This window comes from Aulonocara sp. 'chitande type north' Nkhata Bay, linkage group LG6, assembly GCF_057382095.1.
Source record: "Aulonocara sp. 'chitande type north' Nkhata Bay isolate Kocher_YH1m ecotype deep benthic linkage group LG6, A_spYH_male_GT1.1, whole genome shotgun sequence".
NCBI lineage: Eukaryota > Metazoa > Chordata > Actinopteri > Cichliformes > Cichlidae > Aulonocara > Aulonocara sp. 'chitande type north' Nkhata Bay.
Window position 1 is genome coordinate 829040 of NC_141349.1, and position 25104 is coordinate 854143.

General features: G+C 41.9%; 1 protein-coding gene and 1 long non-coding RNA gene across 6 annotated transcripts in view; one reads left to right on the plus strand and one right to left on the minus strand.

Moving 5' to 3' along the window:
* The window catches only part of LOC147326954 (nidogen-1-like), a 37688-nt gene extending 24244 nt beyond the window's left edge, over positions 1–13444 (plus strand). For 4 of the 5 annotated variants that reach the window (XM_086294550.1, XM_086294554.1, XM_086294553.1 and 1 more), the window contains exons 13-20: positions 1417–1650; positions 3758–3930; positions 4464–4590; positions 5116–5287; positions 7126–7283; positions 7375–7498; positions 8570–8682; positions 11702–13442. In XM_086294550.1, coding sequence (XP_086150676.1) covers positions 1417–1650; positions 3758–3930; positions 4464–4590; positions 5116–5287; positions 7126–7283; positions 7375–7498; positions 8570–8682; positions 11702–11820 — 1220 coding nt within the window. In that variant the 3' untranslated portion in view covers positions 11821–13442. Of the gene's footprint in view, positions 1–1416; positions 1651–3757; positions 3931–4463; positions 4591–5115; positions 5288–7125; positions 7284–7374; positions 7499–8569; positions 8683–11701 lie in introns of all 5 variants that reach the window. The other variant, XM_086294551.1, reaches the window with a different exon arrangement.
* Positions 13445–13989: 545 nt separating this feature from the next.
* LOC147326955 (uncharacterized) lies at positions 13990–19754 on the minus strand. The gene is made up of 2 exons (XR_015129781.1): positions 19500–19754; positions 13990–16335 (listed from the first exon to the last, which is right to left on the minus strand). It is a non-coding gene; the product is annotated as an uncharacterized LOC147326955 (long non-coding RNA).
* Positions 19755–25104: the final 5350 nt, after the last annotated feature.

The following is a 25104-nucleotide window of genomic DNA, read 5'->3' on the forward strand; positions in this document are numbered from 1 at the left end:
CAAATGACCCAGTCATTAAAGTTTGATGCATTTGAAAATGACGAATCCTTTGTTTCTAATAGTGATTCATTCCAGACTCACAGTCCATACAAACAAATGCACCCTGATCAGGACACCATACGTCTTCCTCCTGATTCAATGCTAACACTGCAGCATCGTTTCAGTTCCTGATCACCTGCTGATCAGGTTTTTTAGCCTCCAGTTTCCTCAGACGTCCTACAGACACCGTGTCACGTCGTTGTCTTTGGGAATCATGCTGTTGGTGCAAAAATCATTTGTATGGAGTGTTTTTCGACATCAATCAATCACTCAAAGCTTTATTTGTCACAAGCAGGTTGCCCTGCAGTGCAACATGCTGCTTTTAACAAAGATACACTTGTATGTGTTCTTTGGTTGTCTGTTATGTGCTGACTGGTTCGTCCCTTTAGTAAACAGCTCCTTTGGGTCATTTGACCCGGCGTTCTTTGTTTCCTTGCGTTTCTGTATCATCTTACGTTCATTTGTTGTTCTTGGAGTTATTCTCAGTCCTAAGTTCTTCAGATTAGTTTACTGGGTTTCCCCCTCGTGTTTTATTCCATGTCTCTGCAGCTCGTCGTGTCTGTGCTCGCCCTCGTGCATTTCCTGTTTTATAGTGAAGGTCTGTGTCTCATGTCAGTGTATTGAGTTTTGCGTCCCCATGGTCTCGTCATGTCTTACTCCCAGCTGTGTCTCATTCCCTCGTTGTCCCTCTGTGTATTTAAGCCTTGTGTCTGCCTCTGTTAGTTGCTGGTTCGTCTGTGTATCGTCTCCTGTTGGACGTTTCAGGTTTCGCAGGTTTTTGTTCCTCTGTGTTATTGTTTTGTAGCTGCTTCCAGTTTAGCCTTTGTTTGGTTTAGTTCCCTGCGATGCCCTGCTTTTGTTTGTGCTTCACCTTTCCCTGAAAAGAAAACTCATTCATTTACTCAGTTGTCAGCGCTTGCACTTGGGTCCACACTTCTCATCTCCTGACGATCTGCCTCGCAGATCTTGACCCTTTTATGCTTTAGTGATTCAGAGGTCAAAGTGATGTGGTTTAAGTAACAAACACATAAAAAATTATCTGAAAGTCATCTGGTACATGGATAAAAGCAGCCAGCGTCCAAAGAAAGGCCTGGGGAGGTATTGCAGAAGTCTGACTGCTTGGATGCTAAATAGAAAGAAAGGGGCGGGGCTAGTGATGTCAATAACAGATCAAGAGCAGGTTTAACTTGACAGGTGTTGGAGCCTCATGTTTTCTTCCTGTTCCCTGTGACCCTGTGGATGCATTAATGCTAATGTCATCAGATGCTACTACTGTGTGACTGTGAACATGTGACTCTCTAAGGAGCGGGACACTGGTACGTCTCCGTAGGCGCGACCATCACTCTGTGAACGTGTTTCGTTCTCGTGTGTCCTCAGAGCGTGAGAAGACCCGGTGTGAGCAGCAGAGAGCGAGTGCCGTAGCCGACTCTGACGTTCCCTTCTCATTCCGTCCTCGTCCGACTGTCGGTCGGTACGTTCCCCGGTGTGACGAGCGCGGAGCTTACGAGCCCACGCAGTGCCACCAAAGCATTGGGCAGTGCTGGTGTGTGGACGCCAACGGGCAGGAGGTCCCCAACACCCGCACAGGACCTCACAGTAGCCCTCCTCTTTGTGAGTCTCTGTTTCTGCTTATTGATGTTGTGCTATCGGAAAACAAACATTTTATCGTGTCATTCTATCGATATATTAAACTTTTTACTCATATGAGGTTCATTTCAATTTAAATATGATTTCTTTTCTGCCTGAAGCTGCACATGATAAATGTACTGTCGAGCATTATATAACTGAAAACCCTCTCCTGTCTGATCATTTCCTGATAACATTTACATTTACAATAATTGATTACACAGCAGTGGAGAGTAGACTTTATCAAAGTAGATGTCTTTCTGAAAGTGCTGTAACTAAGTTTAAGAATATAATCCACCCACTGTTATCATCTCCAATGCCCTGTACCAACACAGAGCAGAGCAGCTATCTGAACGCTGCTCCAACAGAGGTTGATTATCTTGTTAATAATTTCACCTCCTCACTACGTACGACTCTGGATACTGTAGCTCCTGTGAAAACTAAGGTCTCTAATCAGAAGTACCTGACTCCGTGGTATAATTCTCAAACACGTAGCCTAAAGCAGATGACTCGTAAGCTGGAGAGGAAATGGCGTGTCACAAATCTAGAGGATCATCATTTAGCCTGGAGAAATAGTTTGCTGCTTTATAAGAAAGCCCTCCGCAAAGCCAGAACATCTTACTATTCATCACTGATTGAAGGAAATAAGAACAACCCCAGGTTTCTCTTCAGCTCTGTAGCCAGGCTGCAATGTTCCCTCTAAGCTGCTGGCACGTCTCTGCACACAAAAAAAAAACCTGAATTGAAATTAAAATTAATACTTTAACGATTCTGTTCTGCAGTGTTAGTCAGTGACTGGCTGCTCCTGTATGGGATCAGAACGATGCCACATTATCCCACAGTCCAGCCAATCACGCGATTCACATTCGTATATACGCAGCTAATCAACGTGGTTGACAGGCTATGACAGCGTCCTTATCTGCGACACCGGTGTTTTAGCAAAGCGGCTGATGTGGATGAAGCCACGTTAATGACAACGTGTACAACCATTGGAGATGTGAGCAAAACAGATGGAACAAGTGACGGGAAAAGTGTGGACTTTATACCAGTTTTTAAATTGTGTTGATCGGCCACGTAAAACCAGAGTTATGATAAAATATCTGCAGTGTTTGTTTTTCTTCCTGAATACTGTCGTTGTTTATATTTACTGCAGGAAGAAACGGTAAAAAGTAAGAAATATACCCATACCACTGCTTGGTAATAATAAATTCATACATTAAACTCATAGCACAGCACTGCAAACAGCTGGGAGTCAGTGCTGTGTGTGACCTGTAATGGGTTTACAGGGGAAGTGGCACAAACAAACAGGTTGGTCCGTCTTTACAAGGCTCCTCCCAGTTGTTCATGGCGTACACAGCTGAGCAGAGTAACTAAAGCCCAACTACAAAAACATCAAAGGGAAAAGGGACGGCACAGCTGCACACCACACACAGGTAAAAGGTTACACACAATAAAAACATCCATTTGATTGAAGCACTGAAAATAATTATAGATAAGATAACCTTTATTAGGCGCACACGTGGGAAATTTGTTTTTGATACAGCAAAAGTGCAAAGTTATGTAGCAGAAATTAGAAGACACTGGAATAGAATAAAAATACTACATACAATCGAGTAAAATAGAATAATATATACAATAGAATACAAATAGATCTAGAAACACCCAATAAACCCACGATGCTGATCAGTTTCCCAGGTGCAGTCCATCCACTCAAACTTGTGGCCACATGAAAATCATACCCACTCACACCAGAGTGACCCCACCTGACACTCCCACTACCTTAATAGAAAAATAAATGACAGCATTCAAATATCTAAATACCCAAAAGATGAAATCAGTCCGTGATTAGAAACATAATCACAGCATACCGTGGCCATATATAGTTTTAATCTGTGCAGAGCATCGCAGAGTCCAGCTGGTGTATGCGTGTCATGTAATGCTGTACATGTACCTTTATATAAACTTGGATGTGTCAGACATGTCAGGTGATGTCTTAGAGAGGCCAGTATCATCTTGGTGAACTGAAGGTTGTAGGCTAATTGTTACATCTCCACACAAAGCCCACTGCCAGCATGACTCTTCTCCCACACAGGCATCGATCAGGCAGTTACTCCCGCTCCGATCGGTCCCACGCCGCGGCCTGATGTCCAGCCCATCGCTCCTGGAGCATACCTGCTGTTCGCTCAAAGCGGGAAGATCGAACATGTGCCGCTCGATGGATACATCATGAGGAGGGAGGAGGCCAAACCTCTGCTGCACGTCCCTGTAAGAACAATGACACTGCTGCTGCTCCACAGATACTGACGTGTTTTTGTCTGGACTTTATCAGCCCGTCCTGCTGCCTGACATGCTTTAGTGTTACCTTACAGTGTAAAGCACCCTGAGACAGCTGCTGCTGTGATCTGGTGCTGAATTGAATGTGTTGTGGCCATAATGATATTCTCTTCAGAGAGATGCCACTTGGTTGTTTGACTTGGTGTTTCAGTGATATTTTACTCACCAGTTTAATTATCTGCGAGTGGTACCATAGTGACATCACTGCAATGCTCTCTGTGTCTAGACTCGGATGAGGGTCTTTTGAAAAGATGTCTGTAAGAGCCTGAATGTGTTCATGGATTATGATTTTTGTGTCCTCACACATTCACGTTGTTCTTTAGCTGTTTTCAGCTGCAGAGCTCTTCGTCTCTGTCATGAAGTCTAGAAATCATCTGGCACATCTGCATTAATGTGTTGCAGCTGAACACACAGCTGTCTGTTAAAATAATGAAAGGTTGATCTTTTTCTTCTTTCATGACCAGGATCGAGTGGTGATCGCTGTGGCCTACGACTGTGTGGAGAAGATGGTTTACTGGACCGACATCACTGGACCAGCTATCAGCAAGGCCAGCCTCACTGGAGGAGACATCGTTCCAGTTGTTACTAAAGGTACAGCACGTGTCGCGACTGAGCAGAAGCAGCTTTATATGTGGCTCCACTTTGTGCTGAACTTGTACGAGAGACTGGAGCTTGTGTGATTCTTTGTTTGATTACTCGGGTGCAGGAGAAGTTATGCCCAGGACTTCTTTGTTCTAGCAGTGGGATGGTTTCATTGCAGCTGCTGTCACAAGAGCTAAACTATATTCTCAAAACCAAAGATCAAACTGTCCCAGTATTAGGGATTGAACATCCGACTCCTGGAACCTTCTGGTAGATCCCGTGGATGCTTCATCAAAAATCTTTTGAAAAGGCTGGTCAGTATTTTTCAGGTGTTGCTGAGCAGCTCGTGTGGCCACAGGAATGTTCTTGGTCTGTACTTCTTAGCTGTATGCTAGTGACTTGTAGTTTAAGGGTTTTTTTTTCGATGTTCCTGCCAGGCCCCTGATGAAGTTGAGCTCTTCGGCCTTTGGCAGTTAAGTGCAGTGGTGCCATCAGTCCCTGTATTCAGTGTTAAGTATGTCTGCTCCTCCTCAGAGCTGCAGAGTCCTGAAGGCATCGCCATTGACCACGTGGCCCGCCTTCTATTCTGGACTGATTCCACGCGAGACACCATAGAGGTCTCAAAGCTGGACGGCAGTCACCGGAGAGTCCTTTTTGACACTGACCTGGTGAACCCTCGACCCATCGTCACCAACCCAGCATACGGGTAATAGTATTTGTATTGGTATTAGTAGAGATGGACCGATCCGATATTACGTATCGGTATCGGTCCGATACTGACCTAATACTGACCTACTGACCTGGATCGGATATCGGAGAAAAATAAAAAATGTAATCCGATCCATTAAATATCACGAAAGCATCTCACAAAACTTGCAACACGCCGTAACTCGCCTCAGAACGTTAGCACGTCGGAGCAGTATGCATCACGTGATAGAGCGGCTGTGGCATGCGGGACCTGTCGGTGGTCTGGATAGCATGTGGCGCTTCGCTAGCAACCCGGCATTTCATCTCCGACAAAGTTATCCCCGAGAGAAGTAAAGCAAGTGTGTAAGTCCATCTCTGAATGTTTGTAAAGCATTCCTGCGTTAAGCTTAACAAGCGACTGCCTCTCCTGCTGCTACTTCAATCATGAAACTGCTTAATGATCAGCTGATCGGCTTTTCTGTCGCGAGTCCGTGTCTCTTGTTTGCTTTTGGCCCATTTTGCACCAGAAAGAGGAAACCAGCGGCTGAACAACAGCAGCACGTTTAAGCTTGATCAGCTGTTGTTAGAATGTATTTAATATTACTTTCTACTCGAGGATCTTTTTCTACGTAGCTGACGGCTGGTAACTGTGCAGGGGCGGATCTAGCAAAGTTTAGCCAGGGGGGCCGATAGGGCATTAACAGGGAAAAGGGGGCACAAAGACATACTTTTCTTTCTTATTCTCATTTAAAATGTCGAGCTTTTAATAAATAATTATCTGACACCCAAAGTTTTAATTTGATGTAAAATGAATAGAAGTCAATTACTGTATATAGTGACTATTAAGTCTAATATATATATATATATATATATATATATATATATATATATATATATATATATATATATATATATATACCCTAGTAAGCTATAGTACTTTTTCCTTTGGGAAGGTACCATCTGTGCAGTCTGCAATTTTGTTGAAGAAAGATGTTGAATCTATTTAATATTTCTTGAAAAATAATTTATTTCTGTGCATTTTTTTTCACACTGCATCAAATTAAGGTTGATTACGTTGATTAAGCATCATGAGGTGGAGCGTGAGGGGTGGTTCCCTATTTTTTATTTATTTATTTTTGTTGTTGCTGGGAGTTGGAACCCTATTAGTTAGGTTGCTTAATATTTATGCTAAGTACTCTTTAAAATACCAGAATAGGGAGGATGGTGTAGGTTTAAGTTTATTAGATTGATCAGTATTGCTGAACTATGAAATTTTTTTTTTTGCATACAGGTATAACAGAATAGCTTTAGTGTAGTTGTTGTTTTAAACTTGAGTATGAACTTATACAAAATGCAGCAAGATATTTAAAAAACAGTTTTGTTGATTAAAAAACACTATATCAGATTCATATCGGTATCGGCAGATATCCAAATTTATGATATCGGTATCGGACATAAAAAAGTGGTATCGTGCCATCTCTAGGTATTAGCAGTAATACTATGTAATCGTATAACGAGGAGTAGCACTGACCCTGTGTGTACTACATCTTTTGGTTGCTTCCTTTAGAAGGTTCCTTTATCTCACAATGCCTCTATCATCCTCCTCATCCTCCCAGCATCTTCCTCTGTCACTCCAACCCTCTGCATGTCCTCCTTCACTATGAATCAGCATCCTTTGTCCAATATATCCATTACTACATGCCATATATTCTAATTACTAGCAATAACTTCAGGACTCTTGGTGAAAGCTAATGTGCTTGAGTCTGCTAGCAGTGAAATTAATATCAGAGCAGAAGTTGTATCATGAACCCAGCAGTAGCAGTTTCTTGTAACTGGTTTTTGTGATGTTGGTCTCAGGCGGCTGTACTGGGCAGACTGGAATAGAGACGGGCCTAAAATTGAGATGTCCAACATGGATGGGACTGGGCGAGTTGTCCTGGTCAAAGACAATCTAGCACTTCCCAACGGTCTCACCTTTGACTATGAAAACCAACAGCTATGCTGGGCAGATGCAGGTAGGAAAAAGCCTTCCTCAGATCCACACACAGCACTCAGAGCTCCTACTGGTAATGTGTTCCTGGATTACTTATCCCAATGACTCTGCAGGGACTCGGAAGGTGGAGTGTATGGATCCTCACCGCCAACTGAGGCGGAATATCGTCGAAGGGATCCAGTATCCGTTTGCCCTGGTTTCCTTTGGAAGAAACCTGTATTACACTGACTGGAGGAGGTACCAACTAAGACATTTACTTTGCATTTTTCTTTATTTAGAGCTCTGCTGATCTAAATCCAGAAAGTCCTGGCTCAAAACTGTCAAATGGTACATGGACTGAGTCTTATATCCGGTCTTTAAGTGATGACATATGAACCCTGCTTCCGGGTCCAAACTGCTCTGAGTTTATTAAGGCTGTTGTGTTTTTAACATGTTTTAATGTTTTGTATCTTGTTCTATTTAATCTGAACAAGCCAGATTACATAGTGTTTAGTGATCACTAAAACAGTCAGTGATCGCTGTCGGCCTCTCTCGGTTTTTATTACAACTGTTCATTTTAAAGCTCAGTTTTTAAAACCTTAGGATGTAACTACAGCCCAGCCCATGCAGCAGTATATGAATGACTAACCTGTATTGTGGATGGATTATCTCAGTTGTTCTCCTGGCTGAAGTTTGGTCTGTTTACAGCATCCTGCATGTTAACATCCTGCATGTTAACATCCTGCATGTTAATTCAATTCAATTAAATTCAATTCACTTTTATTTATATAGCGCCAAATCACAACAAAAGTCGCCTCAAGGCGCTTCATAGATACAGAGAAAAACCCAACAATCATATGACCCCCTATGAGCAGCACTTTGGCGACAGTGGGAAGGAAAAACTCCCTTTGAACAGGAAGAAACCTCCGGCAGAACCAGGCTCAGGGAGGGGCGGGGCCATCTGCTGCGACCGGTTGTTAAACTTCATAGTTACACCTGGTAAAGCAGCAACACTGATCATTTTATTAAAGATGAAAGAATTTAGACAGTTTGTAACTCTCAGTGATGTCGCAGTGTTCGTTTGACTTTGGGACCTGAAGCGGAGTTTGGACCTGGAAGTGGCTAATGACGTCAGCTACTCTCACGGAGAAGTCAAAACATTTTATACAACATGCCTCATTCACCTATTTACACAAGCCCTTTTCCTATGTTTAAGTGCTTTGTATCTTACATTCACTACATTGTGACTAATGGCAGTGTTAATGTGACATATCTGACACATCACTATGTGGCCTCTGAGATATTTAAAAGGTTGTGGGTGTTTTACAGGGAGGCCGTGGTGGCTGTGGATCGTCACTTGGGGAAAGAGACAGAAGAGTTTCTGCCACAGAAACGCTCTCGCCTGTACGGCATCACCACAACAGCAACACAGTGTCCACAGGGTATGACTTCTATCAGCCAGAGCAGTGACTGAAACCAGAGAGACAAATGTAGGGACTAAGGACGATGAGAAATTGTAGAGTACAGTCTGTGGGAGGAAGGTTTACAAAGGTTTTTTAAAAAGGGGGCAAAGCTCATCTGAGTGTAATTAGCTTAGCTTAGCATGAATACTGAGATTAGGGGAAAAAGGTTGGTTTCATTTGGTTGTTACTAGTTTTTAATTGTTTTTTTGGTTTTTTACATTAATAAATATTGCCAGAGGTCATAAAACCGTCAGGAAATAAGGGAACTAGGGGTGTGTATTGGCAAGAATCTGGCGATACAATATGTATCATAATACAGGGTAGACGATACGATATATTGCAATACTAAAAGCCAGACGATATTTGTGTTTAGTAGGACTAAATTTAATTAGGAAAACTCAAGTAAACAGTCCAAACTGTTTAATGCTTGACATGAAACATCTGAAACAAAAACACTCTAAGTTCAAAATGAATGGAGAAATTAACATCTGCCTTATTAGAAGTCATGTCAAATAAACAAACAAAAACTACTTTACTGAAATATCAAGTATTTTTTAACATGAAAAAAGTAAACATGTAACACTGAAGTCTTTCTAAGTACTATGATTGTAAAATACTTATCCAAAAACTGCTCTATGGAGCATCAAAACAAAGTACTTTTTATGTGACCTTAACATAAACAAATATAAATCAAAAATGAAATTGCTTGAAGAATCCATCCAAGTAAACATTAACAAAAAATGTAAAGTGCTATTACAATTAAGTGTTGATAAAATAAAGTACAGCTCTGCAGTGTCCATCAATGGAACACTTTTAGTACAACCTGAAAAAAGGAATTTACTCATCTAAATAAGTGCTTATGAGACTCAACCAAAATGTCAAACATTCTCATATCAGAGATTTTACATGTGTAGTGTTTTCTCAGTGTTTATTTTTCAATTTCCAGATTTTTGTGCAGGAATACAAGCTGATCGACATGGTCAGCTCTCAGGACACTTCTCTGTGCATTTACTATGTCTCCTGCAGAGGAGAAAACTCTCTCTGCAGAGACAGTTGTTCCAGGAATGCATAGGAAACTCCTTGCTACTTTGGATAGCTGAGGCAAGTCTAGCCGCGAGAGCCATGTTTGGTGCATTATCGGTAACAACAACAAGGTCCTTTGCGTTCAATCCCCATTCAGCCACAGCGTCAGTTAGTAACGCTGCAATGTGCTCACCTGTGTGACTGTCATGCATGGCTCGGGTTTGTAGTACATGAGACTGAAGGTCCCACTGGTCCGTTATGTGATGTGCTGTAACAGTTACGTACGATTCAGTGGCTCTCGAAGTCCAAGCGTCGCATGTCAGAGCAACTGTCTCAGCCGAGCTGAGAGAGTCCAGCACTGTCGCTTTGACTTCTTGGTACAACTTTGGCAGAGCGATGTCCGTGATGTGTTGTCGAGAAGGAACGGTGTAACGGGGCTCCAGCGTTTTAATCATATTACGAAATCCTTTATTCTCCACAACACTCAGAAGGCGCATGTCTTTGCAAATAAAAACAAGTACTGACCGCGTTATTTTTGTTGCACGAGTTGAAGTTGCTGGTAGTTTCGAAAAGTTAACTTCTTCAATTGTCCGTTGAGCGGGATCACCTCGTTTCGTTTTAAAATTAGCATTTGACGCTACGTCGCTATGGTGTCTAGACACGTGTGTTCGTAAATTTGTTGTGTTACCGGAATATTTGACTCTGGCGGTGCAGGTTTTACAGACTGCATAGCTCTTGTCATAGTCTTTACTGCCTTCTTTTGTCCTAAATCCAAAATAAGTCCACACATCATCTTTGAAAGCTGCGGGGGCCGGCTGTATCCTCTCCTCTTCAGTCATCAGTTAGCTAGCATCACACACGTCCACTGACTGTTCTACTTCGTTCTTTTGGCAAACTAGACGCTTCTACAGTTATCGCGAGACCTCGTTTTTACGTCATAGTAAAGGCGGTGAAAACTGCAAACCAGTGGCCGGAGTTTGAATTCCAACATACAAAAGAAATAAACAGTAAATGCATGTCATTTTTCAATTAAAAAAATCGATAACAGTGATTTTAAATATCGATTCAGTATCATTGCGCGAAATATCGCGATATTTGGTTGTATCGATATTTTCTTACATCCCTAAAGGTGGTGGTGATTTTCCCATGTTGTCTTTTTGTAAGCAGAGAAGTTTCCCGTTCGTTGGAACTTTGTGGGCTGAGAGTTTCGAGCTCTGTGGAGTTTGTTTCACAGCAGTTTAATGCAGTGGGAATAGTGGGAATAATTGATTCCAGATTCCATAGCATGTGAAGCATGGGAATTTCAGGCTGACATGACCTCAGAGAAGCCAGCTGTGGATATGGAGACTGGCTCAGAGCCCAGAACTGTACAACAGGCCACGATGAGAAACTGCTTCACCTGCTGGTTTCGGTGCAACACAAATGGATGATGAAGTGTTCAGGCACTTCCTGAGGCTGCAGATCCTCTAGTCATATAGTCATGTTTATGCACTCGTCCCGCCAGCTGGCCCTTCTGTGAACACACACATGAGAACTCTGAGGTATTTTCACTTTTGGCTGTTTCAGTCCACATGAAAACATTATGGGTTCTTCCCAGTATAAAAGACGGGCACGCTAACTCTGATGTGAAATCTTTATTTCAAACACGTACGTAACACAGATCTCTTTTTGCTACTGCTGGCCTTCACACACAAACTCGATGAAAGAGCAGCCAATCAGAACTCTGCTCTGTTGCCCATTACTGTTTTTGTTTTTACACTGTTGTGCTGCTCTAAGCTCTCTTTGCATTTAGTTTGAGAACACATGTGAATACAATGTAACTAAAATGACATTTGACAGCAACAGTGGTGCACATGGGTGACATCATCAGTCCTCTGCCACCATGGCCTTTCAGACATCCTGTACGGTCAAAGTAAGAGCCTTTCTGTAAAGACCTTTGTGACATTGTTGCATTGTCTTCCCTTTGATGCTTTAGTGTATAACTACTGCGCTGACAACGGCGGATGTTCTCACCTGTGCCTGCCACGGCTTGGAGGGCTCTCCTGTCGCTGCCCGGACGCGACTGACGGTCAGTGCGAGGAGAAGGTCCTGTGAGCTGAAGACGACGGGACGTTTTCAACTTTTCTTACTTGAACTTTAACATTTCTGTAGTCATTTTAGAGTCTTATGAGCTTTTGAAAGCTGTTCAAACCTCACTGTGTCTGTCCTCACTGGTTCTCACATCTGCTGATTGTTGCAGTCCAAAGTGAAAAACACAGATTTACCTGATTGGGTGATGAATATGTGACAAGGTACCGTTGTTTATAGTTTATATTGTGTACTTTCAGTCTGCTTGTTGCTTTCTGATAGATGTGCTCTAAAAGGTTTTTGTGTCAAATATTCTTCTGGAGTTAGTGATGACCACAGTGCCTCCGAGTTTTGTGAACAGTGTTTCCCTGCTTTGACGGGTTTGTCTCAGGTTTGACTCCTGGATTTTCACACTAGTGAGTTAGTGCTTCTGCTTCATTTACAGGAAACAAATGGAATAACTGTTAGTTTCATACAGCATTTCTTCAGTTCAACTGTACCAATGTGACATGATTATATAGCTCAGCAACCTTACATGATGAAATGTGACTTTTCGGCAGGACTAACATACTCAGTGATTCTGCAGGTGGACCTCTAACAGGGAGCCTGTGACAAACATTTATTCTGTTTGTTCTAAACCCCGCAGTGTATTTTTATATGAATGTAAATATTTACCCAATATGCCAACAGTATTCTGTCTTGTTTAAATGGTGCTGATGTAAGCCTGAGATCTACCTGATGATGGTGATTGCTGTGACGGTGTGTGAAACAGTGCTCCTGTTGAACTCTACCTCCAGTCTGTGCTCCATTTTTCAGTGATGATTAAAGATAAACAACTGGTGTAACTGAAGTTCTCGCTTATTTGAAGCCATTTTCCTCAGGTACGGAAGACCTAACAGCCAACATGTTCATCAAACCATTTAATCAAATCACAATCAGGATTTTTTTTCTCTCCGAAACTCGATAAATTCAGGACATTCAGCTGAATTTCCATGTTTAAAATGGCCTGTATTTATATAGCGCTTTACTAGTCCCTAAGGACCCCAAAGCGCTTTACACATCCAGTCATCCACACATTCACGCACACATTTACACACTGGTGATGGCAGCTACATTGTAGCCACAGCCACCATGTTTAGGATGTGGTCCATGTAATGTCTAAATACAGTGTAAAACTTTATTGGCATAGATCATTATTTCATTTGAATATTACCATCCACAGACCTGGTGTGACATGCTATTGTTCTCCAGTATGAAAACAAAAAAAACCCAAACCCCAAACTGCACTGTGTGTACAATAAAGTGTTGTACTGCTATCTTTGTATTGAACAGTAGACTGGTGACCTGGTCCACTCCTCTCCAGGATGTACCCCTCTGTAAATAAATGTGTGGGACAGCCTCCTTTCATTTGATCAGTGTTGCATAAATAAGAGCCACTCTAAGTACAGTGGTCCCTCGCTATAACGCAGTTCACCTTTCGCAGACTCGCTGTTTTGCGGATTTTTTTGCATGCTTTTTTTATGTTTTATTTTTTGACAGCGCATTGTGTTCTGCGTCCTGATTGGCTGTAGACGATTGTCAATCAATCTCATGCCGTGTCTCCTGTACAGTACAGAGTGTGTTCAGATTGTCAAATTTACATAAATCTTCGATCGCTAGCAGTGTGACTCTGAAGTGCTGTACTGTATGTTTGTAAGTTTCCTCCCCAACAAACAACAATGTTGACGAAACGTCGTCACCTGCGGATGCCTTTGGTACCGTGTACATTTTAGGACATCGTCAGGTCTCAAGAAAACATTTGTCAGGTATCAGACAAAAAAATGTCAGGTCTCAGTTCTCAAGAAAAAACATTGGACATTTGAAAGCCCAGTGCAGCAGCAAATCGCTCGTGCTTCACAAGCTGGACCCACAGAGTCTGCTAAGGTTTGTCACTGCCATAGTAGATATGAGATTTATATAAACCCATTTAGAGTGAGGTCCATGTAAATTTACCATTCTCCATTTGTTTATCTTCTGACAGCGTAAGATTACAAGTGTGCTCCAAAGCTTCCTTTGCCTGTTAGACGTGGGAGCAGAAGTTTTTGGCACTGCATTTTAAAATGAAAACATATTGCATTTATTTACAATTAAAGACACACAGAGCAGGAGGTGTGTTACTGTTTTACATCCACAGACACACAAGCAGGCAACATGAGGTCAAGTTATGGCAATTTTATTTGTGTGTTTCAGTGCATGTATTTAGATTAGAGTTTTTAAAAAACAAACAAACGTCCCAAGAAGAAGGATGGGGAGAAAGAAAGGTGGAGAGAGGAGGAAGAAACTATTGATGTCCTCAAACTGGATGCTGCTGGGTCAGTTCTTCCTCAGCAGGCTGCTCCAGAATCCCCTCCTGTCCTCGGCTTGCTTTTCTTTTGCCTTCAGTTCTTTTAAGGTTTTGTTGAGCTGCTCCTCGGCATCTTTAAATGTTTCTTTCAGCTGCTGTTTGGCCAGTTTCACTTTGTGTTTGAGGAGCTCTTTAGCTTCCTTTTTGAGCTTTCCTATTTCTTTAAGTGCGTCTTAATAGGTAGATAGGCTTGTTAGAGCCTGCCAGGACCCTATCACTCCAGATAAAACCCTGATAACTCATAACCTACATGGTAATTTCAAGTGTGGGGCATGCATTAATTGCCAATATACCAAAAATGTTAAATCATTCAAAGACGCTATAGGTGACAAAACCATTGCCATAAAGGGCTTTATCACATGCAGAACTAACAATGTAATCTACATGATACAGTGCCCATGCAATAAAATATATATAGGAGAAACATCCCGCCCTCTTAAAGATCGAATTAATGAACACAGAAGTTCAATCAAGAGGAATGATTTAACCAGCCCTGTTGCAAGACACTTCAATGATAAACATCCAAATTCACCATTATTTTTCCGGCATAGAAGCCATTAAACTAAACCAAAGAGGTGGCAACATAAATTTTATCTGGAAAAAAAGAGAAGCATCTTGGATATTCCGTTTTAAGAGTCTGCACCCCAGAGGTATGAATGAGGATTTTTCTATCAAAGAGTTTTTATGAGCTACATCTCCCTTTTTTTTAACCAGTTAAATTACTCTCACGTGAGTAATATTTATTTAATTAATCTTATTATTTTAGCCAAAGAAGAAGTAGCGCTTCAGACATCTCATCTTAAGTCTACAATTCAAGTCTAAATTTTAGATATTTTACATTTTAGAGACATAAATAAGGATCTTTTAACAAATGTGTTCCCATGTGATGATGTAATCTTGTTTTCTAATTCAAACGTGCTTTTACCATTCAACCCCCCCCCCCCCCCCCTTTTTTTTAAACCTGTGTGTATATTTATAGCATCCTCCTTATGCATTTCATGCATGTGTTATTTTCAGACGTATGGGGGTTATGTCACCCCCCCTCCTCCTCATCAGTAATGATCTAGTCCGGTATTTTCTTGGGCGTGACTTAGCCAATTAACCAATACCTACCTATTATATGTCAGCTGACCTATCTATGAAGTTTTGACTGGTTAATTTGGAATTTTTTTCTGTTTCCTGTCTTGTATTTAAGCAATTTTAAAATGTTCTACTATGACCCTGATGAAGGCCACAAGCCGAAACGCGTTGGTCTATTATTAAAGTTGTTCATCTTCCCTCAAGTGTTGCTGGAGTTCCTGCTTTGTGATTTCTTTTCTTTTGCCTTCAGTTCTTTTAAGGTTTTGCTGAGCTGCTCCTCGGCATCTTTAAATTTTTAACTGCAAAATGAACTGATGAAAACGGTACAAAGGTTAAAGTACCACATGTGCTGTAGTGAAAGCTGCAGCTGTTTTATTGATAAAGTTAAGGACAAAAAAACAAAAGGATTAATCACCCCTGTAACTGTGTCACTATACATCAGCATTAACAGGACCTCAGTTTGTATCTCAGACCTGCACAGCTTCCGTTTTAAACACTTGATGTACTCAGCTGCATGAAGAGCGTGTTTGAGTTTCTCTAACACAATTAAATAAAACCTGATGAAGGTCAAAGGTCACAGTTTTCACAGTTTTTTGCAGATAGTGTGTTATTTACCATAAAGTGATTCAGAGTTATTCATACCAGAGTAACCAGAGAGGATCATATCTTTTTAAATATATAACTTTCTACAGGACTGAATATAATATCTTTATGTAAAGGTCTGGAGCCTCTGGGGAGTATCCGAGTATTTATAACATTACACAAAGCAAAGGTCTCATCACAGTGTTCATGAAATGCTGGGTTTATCCATCTCCTGGGGCGGGCCTACAGAGGAGCTCTGAAGATTTCCCTGTGAGGGAGCTGCTGGTGAAGATCATGAGTCCTGCTTGATCAATGCGATGAGCTTCAGTGTTCCTGGTGTTTCTGAAATGATGCCTCTTTCAGTGGGTCAACAGAACTTCTGGCACAGGACAGCTGTGATGAAAGAACGGGAAGAAGTTTCTCCAAACCTCTGGACCCAGAAACCCAGCTTGGTCCTGATGGTCTCCCTCACTAGTTTCTCTCCAGGGTGAATGTAGCTGTTATAGATAATATAGACTATTATTAAATAAAAAGAACAACTCACACTACACTACTGAAACCTTCTGCTGATGTTTTTAAAGTTTCCATGTTACCAGGCTGTAGAGATTTAAACAGTTTTAGATCCATCACACTCACAGTCTTATGTTAAAATCTCAAAGGACAGCGTTATATTTTTGATATTAACAGTAACTCTGGGCCTCTGTGGAGTGTGCAGCTGATCTCATCGCTGTCTAAAAATGGATTAAAAAACCCAAAAGAAGTGCTGAATCCTTCAATAACACAGACTATTAGAAGAGCAGCTGTCTGTGTGAAGCACTTGCTGCAGGGTTGCACCATGAATGTATTCAGTTGCCAACAAAAAGCAGGACTCAGTGCGGGCAACTGCCATGAGTCTGACGATGTTGGGGTGAGACAGTCTCCTAATAAAACAGAAACATCACGTGGCTCAGATTGAATCTGAATTGTAACTTGAATAAATGCTTTTGAAAACTGAATTTGAATTAGTCTAATTTGAAATTCAATTTATGGTTCGGAAACTCCAGGTCCAGCTCAAGATTGCCACTTTCGGTCCGCTGGTAAAATGAAGTTCGATTACTCTCCGCTTGATTAGTCTTGAACCGGAACCGGATGTAAGTTCCAAATAACTGAATTTTGGAACTGAAACTGAATGGTGAGAAGTGAAACTGAAATTATTCGAGAGCTACATTTTTAAAGGATATAATACAGTTTCAAAGCAATTGAATTCAATTTCAATTTAGTGACGATCATTCAGAAACCATAAGTTGAATTCAGTTGAATTGAATTGAGTTCAATCTGAGCAATTCAAATGTAACTATTCAAATTCAGTTTCTGATGGCACAGATTTCTGCCCATACTGTAGTTCTAATCATAAAGGTGTAAAATCCTATTGTTCAGGGGCAGATCTACAAGCAGTGTTGGAAAGGTTACTTTTAAAATGTATTCCACTACAGATTACAGAATAGATTTCGTTACGTTACTGAATGAGAGTAACGTATTCAATTCAATTCAATTTTATTTATACAGCGCCAAATCACAACAACAGTCGCCTCAAGGCGCTTTATATTGTACAGTAGATCGTACAATAATAGATACAGAGAAAAACCCAACAATCATGCGACAGTGGGAAGGAAAAACTCCCTTTTAACAGGAAGAAACCTCCAGCAGAACCAGGCTCAGGGAGGGGCGGGGCCATCTGCTGTGATTGGTTGGGGTGAGAGAAGGAAGACAGGATAAAAGACATGCTGTGGAAGAGACACAGAGATTAATAACAGATATGATTCAATGCAGAGAGGTCTGTTAACACATAGTGAGTGAGAAAGGTGACTGGAAAGGAAAAACTCAATGCATCATGGGAATCCCCCGGCAGCCTACGTCTATTGCAGCATAACTAAGGGAGGATTCAGGGTCACCTGGTCCAGCCCTAACTATATGCTTTAGCAAAAAGGAAAGTTTGAAGCCTAATCTTGAAAGTAGAGATAGTGTCTGTCTCCTGAATCCAAACTGGAAGCTGGTTCCACAGAAGAGGGGCCTGAAAACTGAAGGCTCTGCCTCCCATTCTACTTTTAAATACTCTAGGAACAACAAGTAGGCCTGCAGAGCGAGAGCCAAGTGCTCTAATAGGGTGATATGGTACTACAAGGTCATTAAGATAAGATGGGGCCTGATTATTTAAGACCTTGTATGTGAGGAGCAGGATTTTGAATTCTGGATTTAACAGGAAGCCAAAACAGGAGAAATCTGCTCTCTCTTTCTAGTCCCTGTCAGGACTCTTGCTGCAGCATTTTGGATCAGCTGAAGGCTTTTCAGTGAGTTTTCAGAACTTCCTGATAATAATGAATTACAGTCGTCCAGCCTGGAAGTAATAAATGCATGAACTAGTTTTTCAGCGTCACTCTGAGACAGGATATTTCTAACTTTAGAGATGTTGCACAAATGGAAGAAAGCAGTCTTACATATTTGTTTAATATGTGCGTTGAAGGACATGTCCTGGTCAAAAATGACTCCGATCATTAGAGATAGGTTGATCATATTTAAGATTGAAGCATTAATTAATGGCAGGACTTCTTTGAGCAGTTTTGTAGGAATGGGGTCTAAAAGACACGTTGATGGTTTGGAGGAAGTAATTATTGAAGTTAACTCAGAAAGATCAATTAGAGAAAAAGAGTCTAACTTAACATCAATGGTACTAAGAGTAGCTGTAGATAATATTACATCTGTGGGATGATTATTGGTAATTTTTTCTCTAATGATAAAAATGTTATTTGTGAAGAAGTTCATGAAGTCATTACTAGTTAACGTTAAAGGGATGGTTGGCTCAACAGAGCTCTGACTGTTTGTCAGCCTGGCTACAGAGCTGAAGAGAAACCTGGGGTTGTTCTTATTTTCTTCAATCAGTGATGAATAGTAAGATGTTCTGGCTTTGCGGAGGGCTTTCTTATAAAGCAGCAAACTTTTTCTCCAGGCTAAATGATGATCCTCTAGATTTGTGACACGCCATTTCCTCTCCAGATTAGGGTACGAATAGGTAGTTATTTATATATTTTCATTATGTTCTGTATTTCAAACTGTAAACTGTAAATTAGGCTTGTTTGGTCATATTTTTTTTGATTGCATTCTTGTAATTTTACATGCTTGTACTTTTAATACATTTTTGATAACATAAAAATAAATTCTGAAAGAAACCTGCATTTTTCAATACAAAATTCAGATATTTTCGAAATTGATTTGGCATGCAGTGTTACATTAGTAAAGTATAATATATTGCATTAGAAACTTTCACAGGATCAGTACTGGACTATATCAAGTTCTGTATTGCAAATGTGACTGTGGACAAAAGCATTCAGGTTTTCCCAAACCAAAAACCCTGGATGACCAGCGAGGTCTGCACACTCCTCAAAGCCCACAATGCCAACTTTAGGTCAGGTGAGCTGCTCGAGCTGACCTGAAAAGGGGTCCCACCTGTCCAGCAACAACACATGGCATGGAATAATAGACAACATAAACCACAGAGGCAGAACTGTGAAAACAGAAAACCTGAGTGTGCAGCTAGCAGAGGAAATAAACAGCTTCTTCGCCCGCTTTGAAACACCACAACAGCAGCACTCATCTGCCTCAGCCCTGCTCCCATCCTCAGCCTCACCTGGTTCCTGCACCGCTCCACTCACTGTAACGGAGCACGATGTCAGCTGTGTGTTCCTAGCAGTGAACCCCAGGAAGGCGGCCGGTCCAGATGGAGTACGTGGTAAAGTGCTAAGAGCATGTGCCCACCAGCTCACCCTCATCTCCACCAGAATCTTCAACCTCTCACTGGATCAAGCAGCCATCCCATCCTGTCTAAAGGATGGGATGGCTGCTTTGAGAGACTAGTCCTTCAGCACACCGAGGATTACCTCCCCCCAGAATTCGCCCCCCCCACCCCCACCAGTTTGCATACCGCACAAACAGATCCACAGAAGACGCCACGACCCTCCACTCGGTGCTGAGTCACCTAGAACAGTGGCAGAATGCTCTTCGTGGATTACAGCTCAGCCTTTAATACAATCATCCCAGACATCCACTGCTGACCTTCCACCACTCACCCATTGAGAGCCTGCTAACTTACTGCATTACAGTATGGTACGGCAGCTGCACTAAGGCGGATAGAGCCCCTAAACAAAAACAAAAACAAAACTGAAGTAATAGTCTTTGGCGCCAAAGAAAAACGATTACAGGTCACCAGAGAACTTCAATCTATACATCTAAAAACCACAAACCAGGCGAGAAATTTGGGTGTAGTGATTGATGCAGACCTAAACTTAGAAAAACACATTAAGACAATAACAAAGTCAGCTTACTATCACCTCAAGAATATATCAAGGATAAAAGATCTGATGTCTCAACAGGACCTGGAAAAACTAGTCCATGCATTCATCTTTAGTAGGCTTGATTACTGTAACAGCATCTTTACAGGTCTACCTAAAAAATCAGTCAGACAACTACAGCTCATTCAGAACTCTGCTGCTCGAGTCCTCACTAAGACCAAAAAAGTGGACCACATCAGTCCAGCTCTGAGGTCTTTACACTGGCTGCCTGTCCGTCAGAGGATAGACTTTAAAGTTCTGATGCTGGTCTATAAAGCTCTGAATGGTTTAGGACCAAAATACATCAATGACCTCCTGACCCAGTATGAACCTTCCAGATCCCTCAGGTCATCTGGATCCGGTCTTTTATCAGTTCCCAGAGTCAGAACCAGACACGGAGAAGCTGCATTCAGCTTTTATGCTCCTTATATCTGGAACAAACTCCCAGAAAGCCTCAGATCAGCTGAAACACTCAGTTTATTTAAATCCAGGTTGAAGACTCACCTGTTCTCAGCTGCATTTGAATAAAGCACCAAATCCACACTTTTAAGCTTAAATTTCAAAACTTACTCTAACTACTGATCTTATCTATTTCTGATTTTATCTGTTTTGATTTTATATACTGTTGTTTGTTGTTTGTTTGTTTGTTAATTAGTTAGTTAGTTTATTTGCTTGTTTTAATCAATTTTAAATCATGCTTTTTATTTGTTCTTGTTTCTAATGTCTCTGTAAAGCACTTTGAATCACCTTGTTGTTGAATTGTGCTATACAAATAAACTTGCCTTGCCTTGCCTTGCCTTGCCTTACAGCCCCTATAAACAGAAGAACCCAAACTGCTGAAAAATGGCGAATTTTTTTTCCAAATGACTATTTTTAGTGGATGTTTGATATAGAAGCAGAATGACAGAATGTTAAAAGAAGTTACTTTTAGTCGTTCTAAGCTGGGCATTGCGTTCTCTGGCTGTTCAAAGCCATGGAACTTTAGACTTTCCAAGCAAATAATGATGGCCATACTGATGTTCTTTTCAGTACATTTTACTTTATGTTCATTTTCATTTTTATGATGTTTCTATTTTTACATAATTCATCCCACATAGCAAAATTGGTATGGCCTGGATCTGTCCCACACAATGTGCTTACACATGGCCTGCGTACCGCAAAGAATGACGGCCCTATGGTGGCCCAGATCTGTCAGCCTAATGTGTACCTTAATCAAGCCATGTAATAACAACATGTGCCGGAACATAATAGTGCAAAAGTAACATGACAAAACTGTTCAGACAGTGAATGGGCTGATTCTTACATAGCGCTTTCCTACTCTCCCAGATTACTCAAAGTGCTTTGTGCAACATGTCACATTCACCCAATCACACACTTTCTCTAAACTGACTGCTTCCTAACTACATTCACACTCTTGACACGCAGACTGGAGGATCCAGGGATAAAACCACTAGCCTTCCGACCAGTAGGTGACCTGCTCTACCTCCTGAGCTACAGCCACCCAGTGATAAACATGAGTCACTAGGTTTTGGATAAAGTGTACACTCACAAACCTGTCAAAGCTGCATGTGAAACGTTGGCTACCATAGCAGTATAGTATTGCAACATGGCATTTGGGTCTTCTAACTAAAGTAGGAAAAGAGGAACATAAATAGTGCCATCATTGCCGGACCTGGCCCAGATCTGGTTGACATACACCCTGCCATGACACCAGTCAGTCAGAAAAAGTGCCAGCTTGATGCTGGATCCGGCCCAGACCTGTTTTCTATGAGCCTGGGCCACATAAACCAAACCACAATCAGACCAGATGTGGCATGCCATCACATAAACAGTGCCATCTATGCCAGGCCTGGCCCATATCTGGATGATATACCACTTACCACACCAGAAGTCAGCCAGCAGTGCTGGCTTGATACCAGATCCGGGCCAGACCCGTCTGCTATGTGGGATGACTTGTTCTTTTGGCGTTTTAGTTGTGGATTATGTTTGGGCTGTGTCTCTTGCCCTTTCAGTATAATATTGTTTTCTTGTGCTTCTAAGTGTCCCTTTGCTTCCACTATGTTTCTTTTTAGGTTATGTAGTATGGGTTAGGGATATTTTGTATGTTGCTTTTGTTTAATAAAACCGCCTTTTGGATTATTCCCTGAGTTCTGTTATTTAGTGTCACAGAGCCAGCCTTGACATATAATTGTTCTTTCAATTTTTGCTAAAGATTACAACGAATTGAGATGTAACGCGTCCCAGAGGTACAGTAGGTGGCCCAGAGTAAGACGGTGTTGAAAGTTAGACATCAACTATTAATGATGAATTTTAATGAATTTTTGAATACGATGCAATATTTAAGTAATCGTATAGAATTGAATATAAATGTCCTTTAATTTCTGAGGAATATTACAGTAAATCTGGATGAAACTTGGCACAGAGGTATGTGGTGAAAGCTGGACATCAACTATCAAGAATGATTTTTAATGAATTTTTGAATATGCAACCAGACTGTCCCGGTGGCTGTATTGGGCTGTCCCATTGCAATTTGTGTGTCACGTGTACGTGTGACTGTTCGGGTCTAGGCTAATTATACAACTGTAGCTGTATAATTATGTATTAACACAGCAAACTGTCCATCGTAAACACATTTAAAGGATGTGACCATATGACACACCTGCACAGAGCCGCACATCAGTGCAATCAAACACATCTGCCTCCAGTTAATCCAAACCAGCAACTGTGACACACAAACAAACCAGTCCACAGCAAAAATGGGGATGAGTCAGTATATTAGTCCACCATGTTACATCTGTCCACAAGGAATAATGTCAGTTATGTGGTTTTTCTAAGTTTAACAGTCGTGAAGGACGTACGCAAACAGATTCAGTGAATTTAAAAAAGTTCCCAACAGTGTTTTTGAGTTAAGAATATTAATAAAAGGAGCATCCTGCTGATCTGTGTATAATTAAGAGGAAGTTTATGTTTGCCAAATCCTCACAGGTCCATTTAGGAGCAGAGGTTTACTGACTGAACATAAAAAACTATCATCATAAATGAATGCATGAAGAAAAATCCCTGTTTAGATCAAAAAGGTCTGTATAACTTTAGTTTCATTCATTAATGGTTGCTCATACTAATGCGTGTGTGAAGTCACAATATCACTGAGTTTATTTATTGTTTCATCCTAAGATACAAACTCTGTGCACATCAGCGATCTAACCTTTTATCATCAATGTCTTTAAATGAGAAAAGGGAAGCTGACTTGGGTTGGTTAGTGGGGTTAGCTAACTGCCCACAGCTGTGACTGTGGGTGTGGATGGGTGTCTGTGTGTTAGCCCTGTGACAGACTGGGACCTGTCCAGGCTGTAGCCTCCTCTCACACTGAGACAGCTGGGAGAGGCTGCTTTCATCGATATTTCTGCTTGAGTTCATCTACGATTAAAGAATATTTATCCCTCAGATGTGTCTGTGCTGGGGTTCTCAAAAAGTCCTTAACATTTTAGTGTTATTATTTTTAAGAGAATCTGAACTTATTCTGTTAACATAGTTATATAAAAAAACACCCAGCACGCCCCTGCGGGCGGTTTATCCTTCAAGCTCGGGTCCTCTACCAGAGGCCTGGGAGCTTGAGGGTCCTGCGCAGTATCTTAGCTGTTCCCAGGACTGCGCTCTTCTGGACAGAGATCTCCGATGTTGTTCCCGGGATCTGCTGGAGCCACTCGCCTAGCTTGGGAGTCACCGCACCTAGTGCTCCGATTACCACGGGGACCACCGTTACCTTCACCCTCCACATCCTCTCGAGCTCTTCTCTGAGCCCTTGGTATTTCTCCAGCTTCTCGTGTTCCTTCTTCCTGATATTGCTGTCATTCGGAACCGCTACATCGATCACTACGGCCGTCTTCTTCTGTTTGTCTACCACCACTATGTCCGGTTGGTTAGCCACCACCATTTTGTCCGTCTGTATCTGGAAGTCCCACAGGATCTTAGCTCGGTCATTCTCCACCACCCTTGGGGGCATCTCCCATTTTGACCTCGGGACTTCCAGGTTATACTCGGCACAGATGTTCCTGTACACTATGCCGGCCACTTGGTTATGGCGTTCCATGTATGCCTTGCCTGCTAGCATCTTGCACCCTGTTGTTATGTGCTGGATTGTCTCTGGGGCATCTTTACACAGCCTGCACCTGGGGTCTTGCCTGGTGTGATAGACCCCAGCCTCTATGGATCTTGTACTCAGAGCTTGTTCTTGTGCTGCCATGATTAGTGCCTCTGTGCTGTCTTTCAGTCCAGCTTTGTCCAGCCACTGGTAGGATTTCTGGATATCAGCCACCTCCTCTATCTGCCGGTGGTACATACCGTGCAGGGGCCTGTCCTTCCATGATGGTTCCTCGTCTCCCTCCTCTTTCTTGGGTTTCTGCTGCCTGAGGTATTCACTGAGCACTCGGTCAGTTGGGGCCATCTTCCCAATGTATTCTTGGATGTTCCTTGTCTCATCCTGGACTGTGGTGCTGACACTCACCAGTCCCCGGCCCCCTTCCTTCCGCTTAGCGTACAGCCTCAGGGTGCTGGACTTGGGGTGAAACCCTCCATGCATGGTAAGGAGCTTTCTTGTCTTTATGTCAGTGGCTTCTATCTCCTCCTTTGGCCAGCCTATTACCCCAGCAGGGTACCTGATCACGGGCAGGGCGTACGTGTTGATGGCCCGGATCTTGTTCTTACCATTCAGCTGACTCCTCAGGACTTGCCTGACCCTCTGCAGGTACTTGGTGGTTGCAGCTTTTCTAGCGGCCTCTTCATGGTTCCCATTCGCCTGCGGGATCCCCAAGTACTTGTAACTGTCCTCTATGTCTGCAATGTTGCCTTCTGGTAGTTCAATCCCCTCAGTTCTGACTACCTTCCCTCTCTTTGTTACCATCCGAC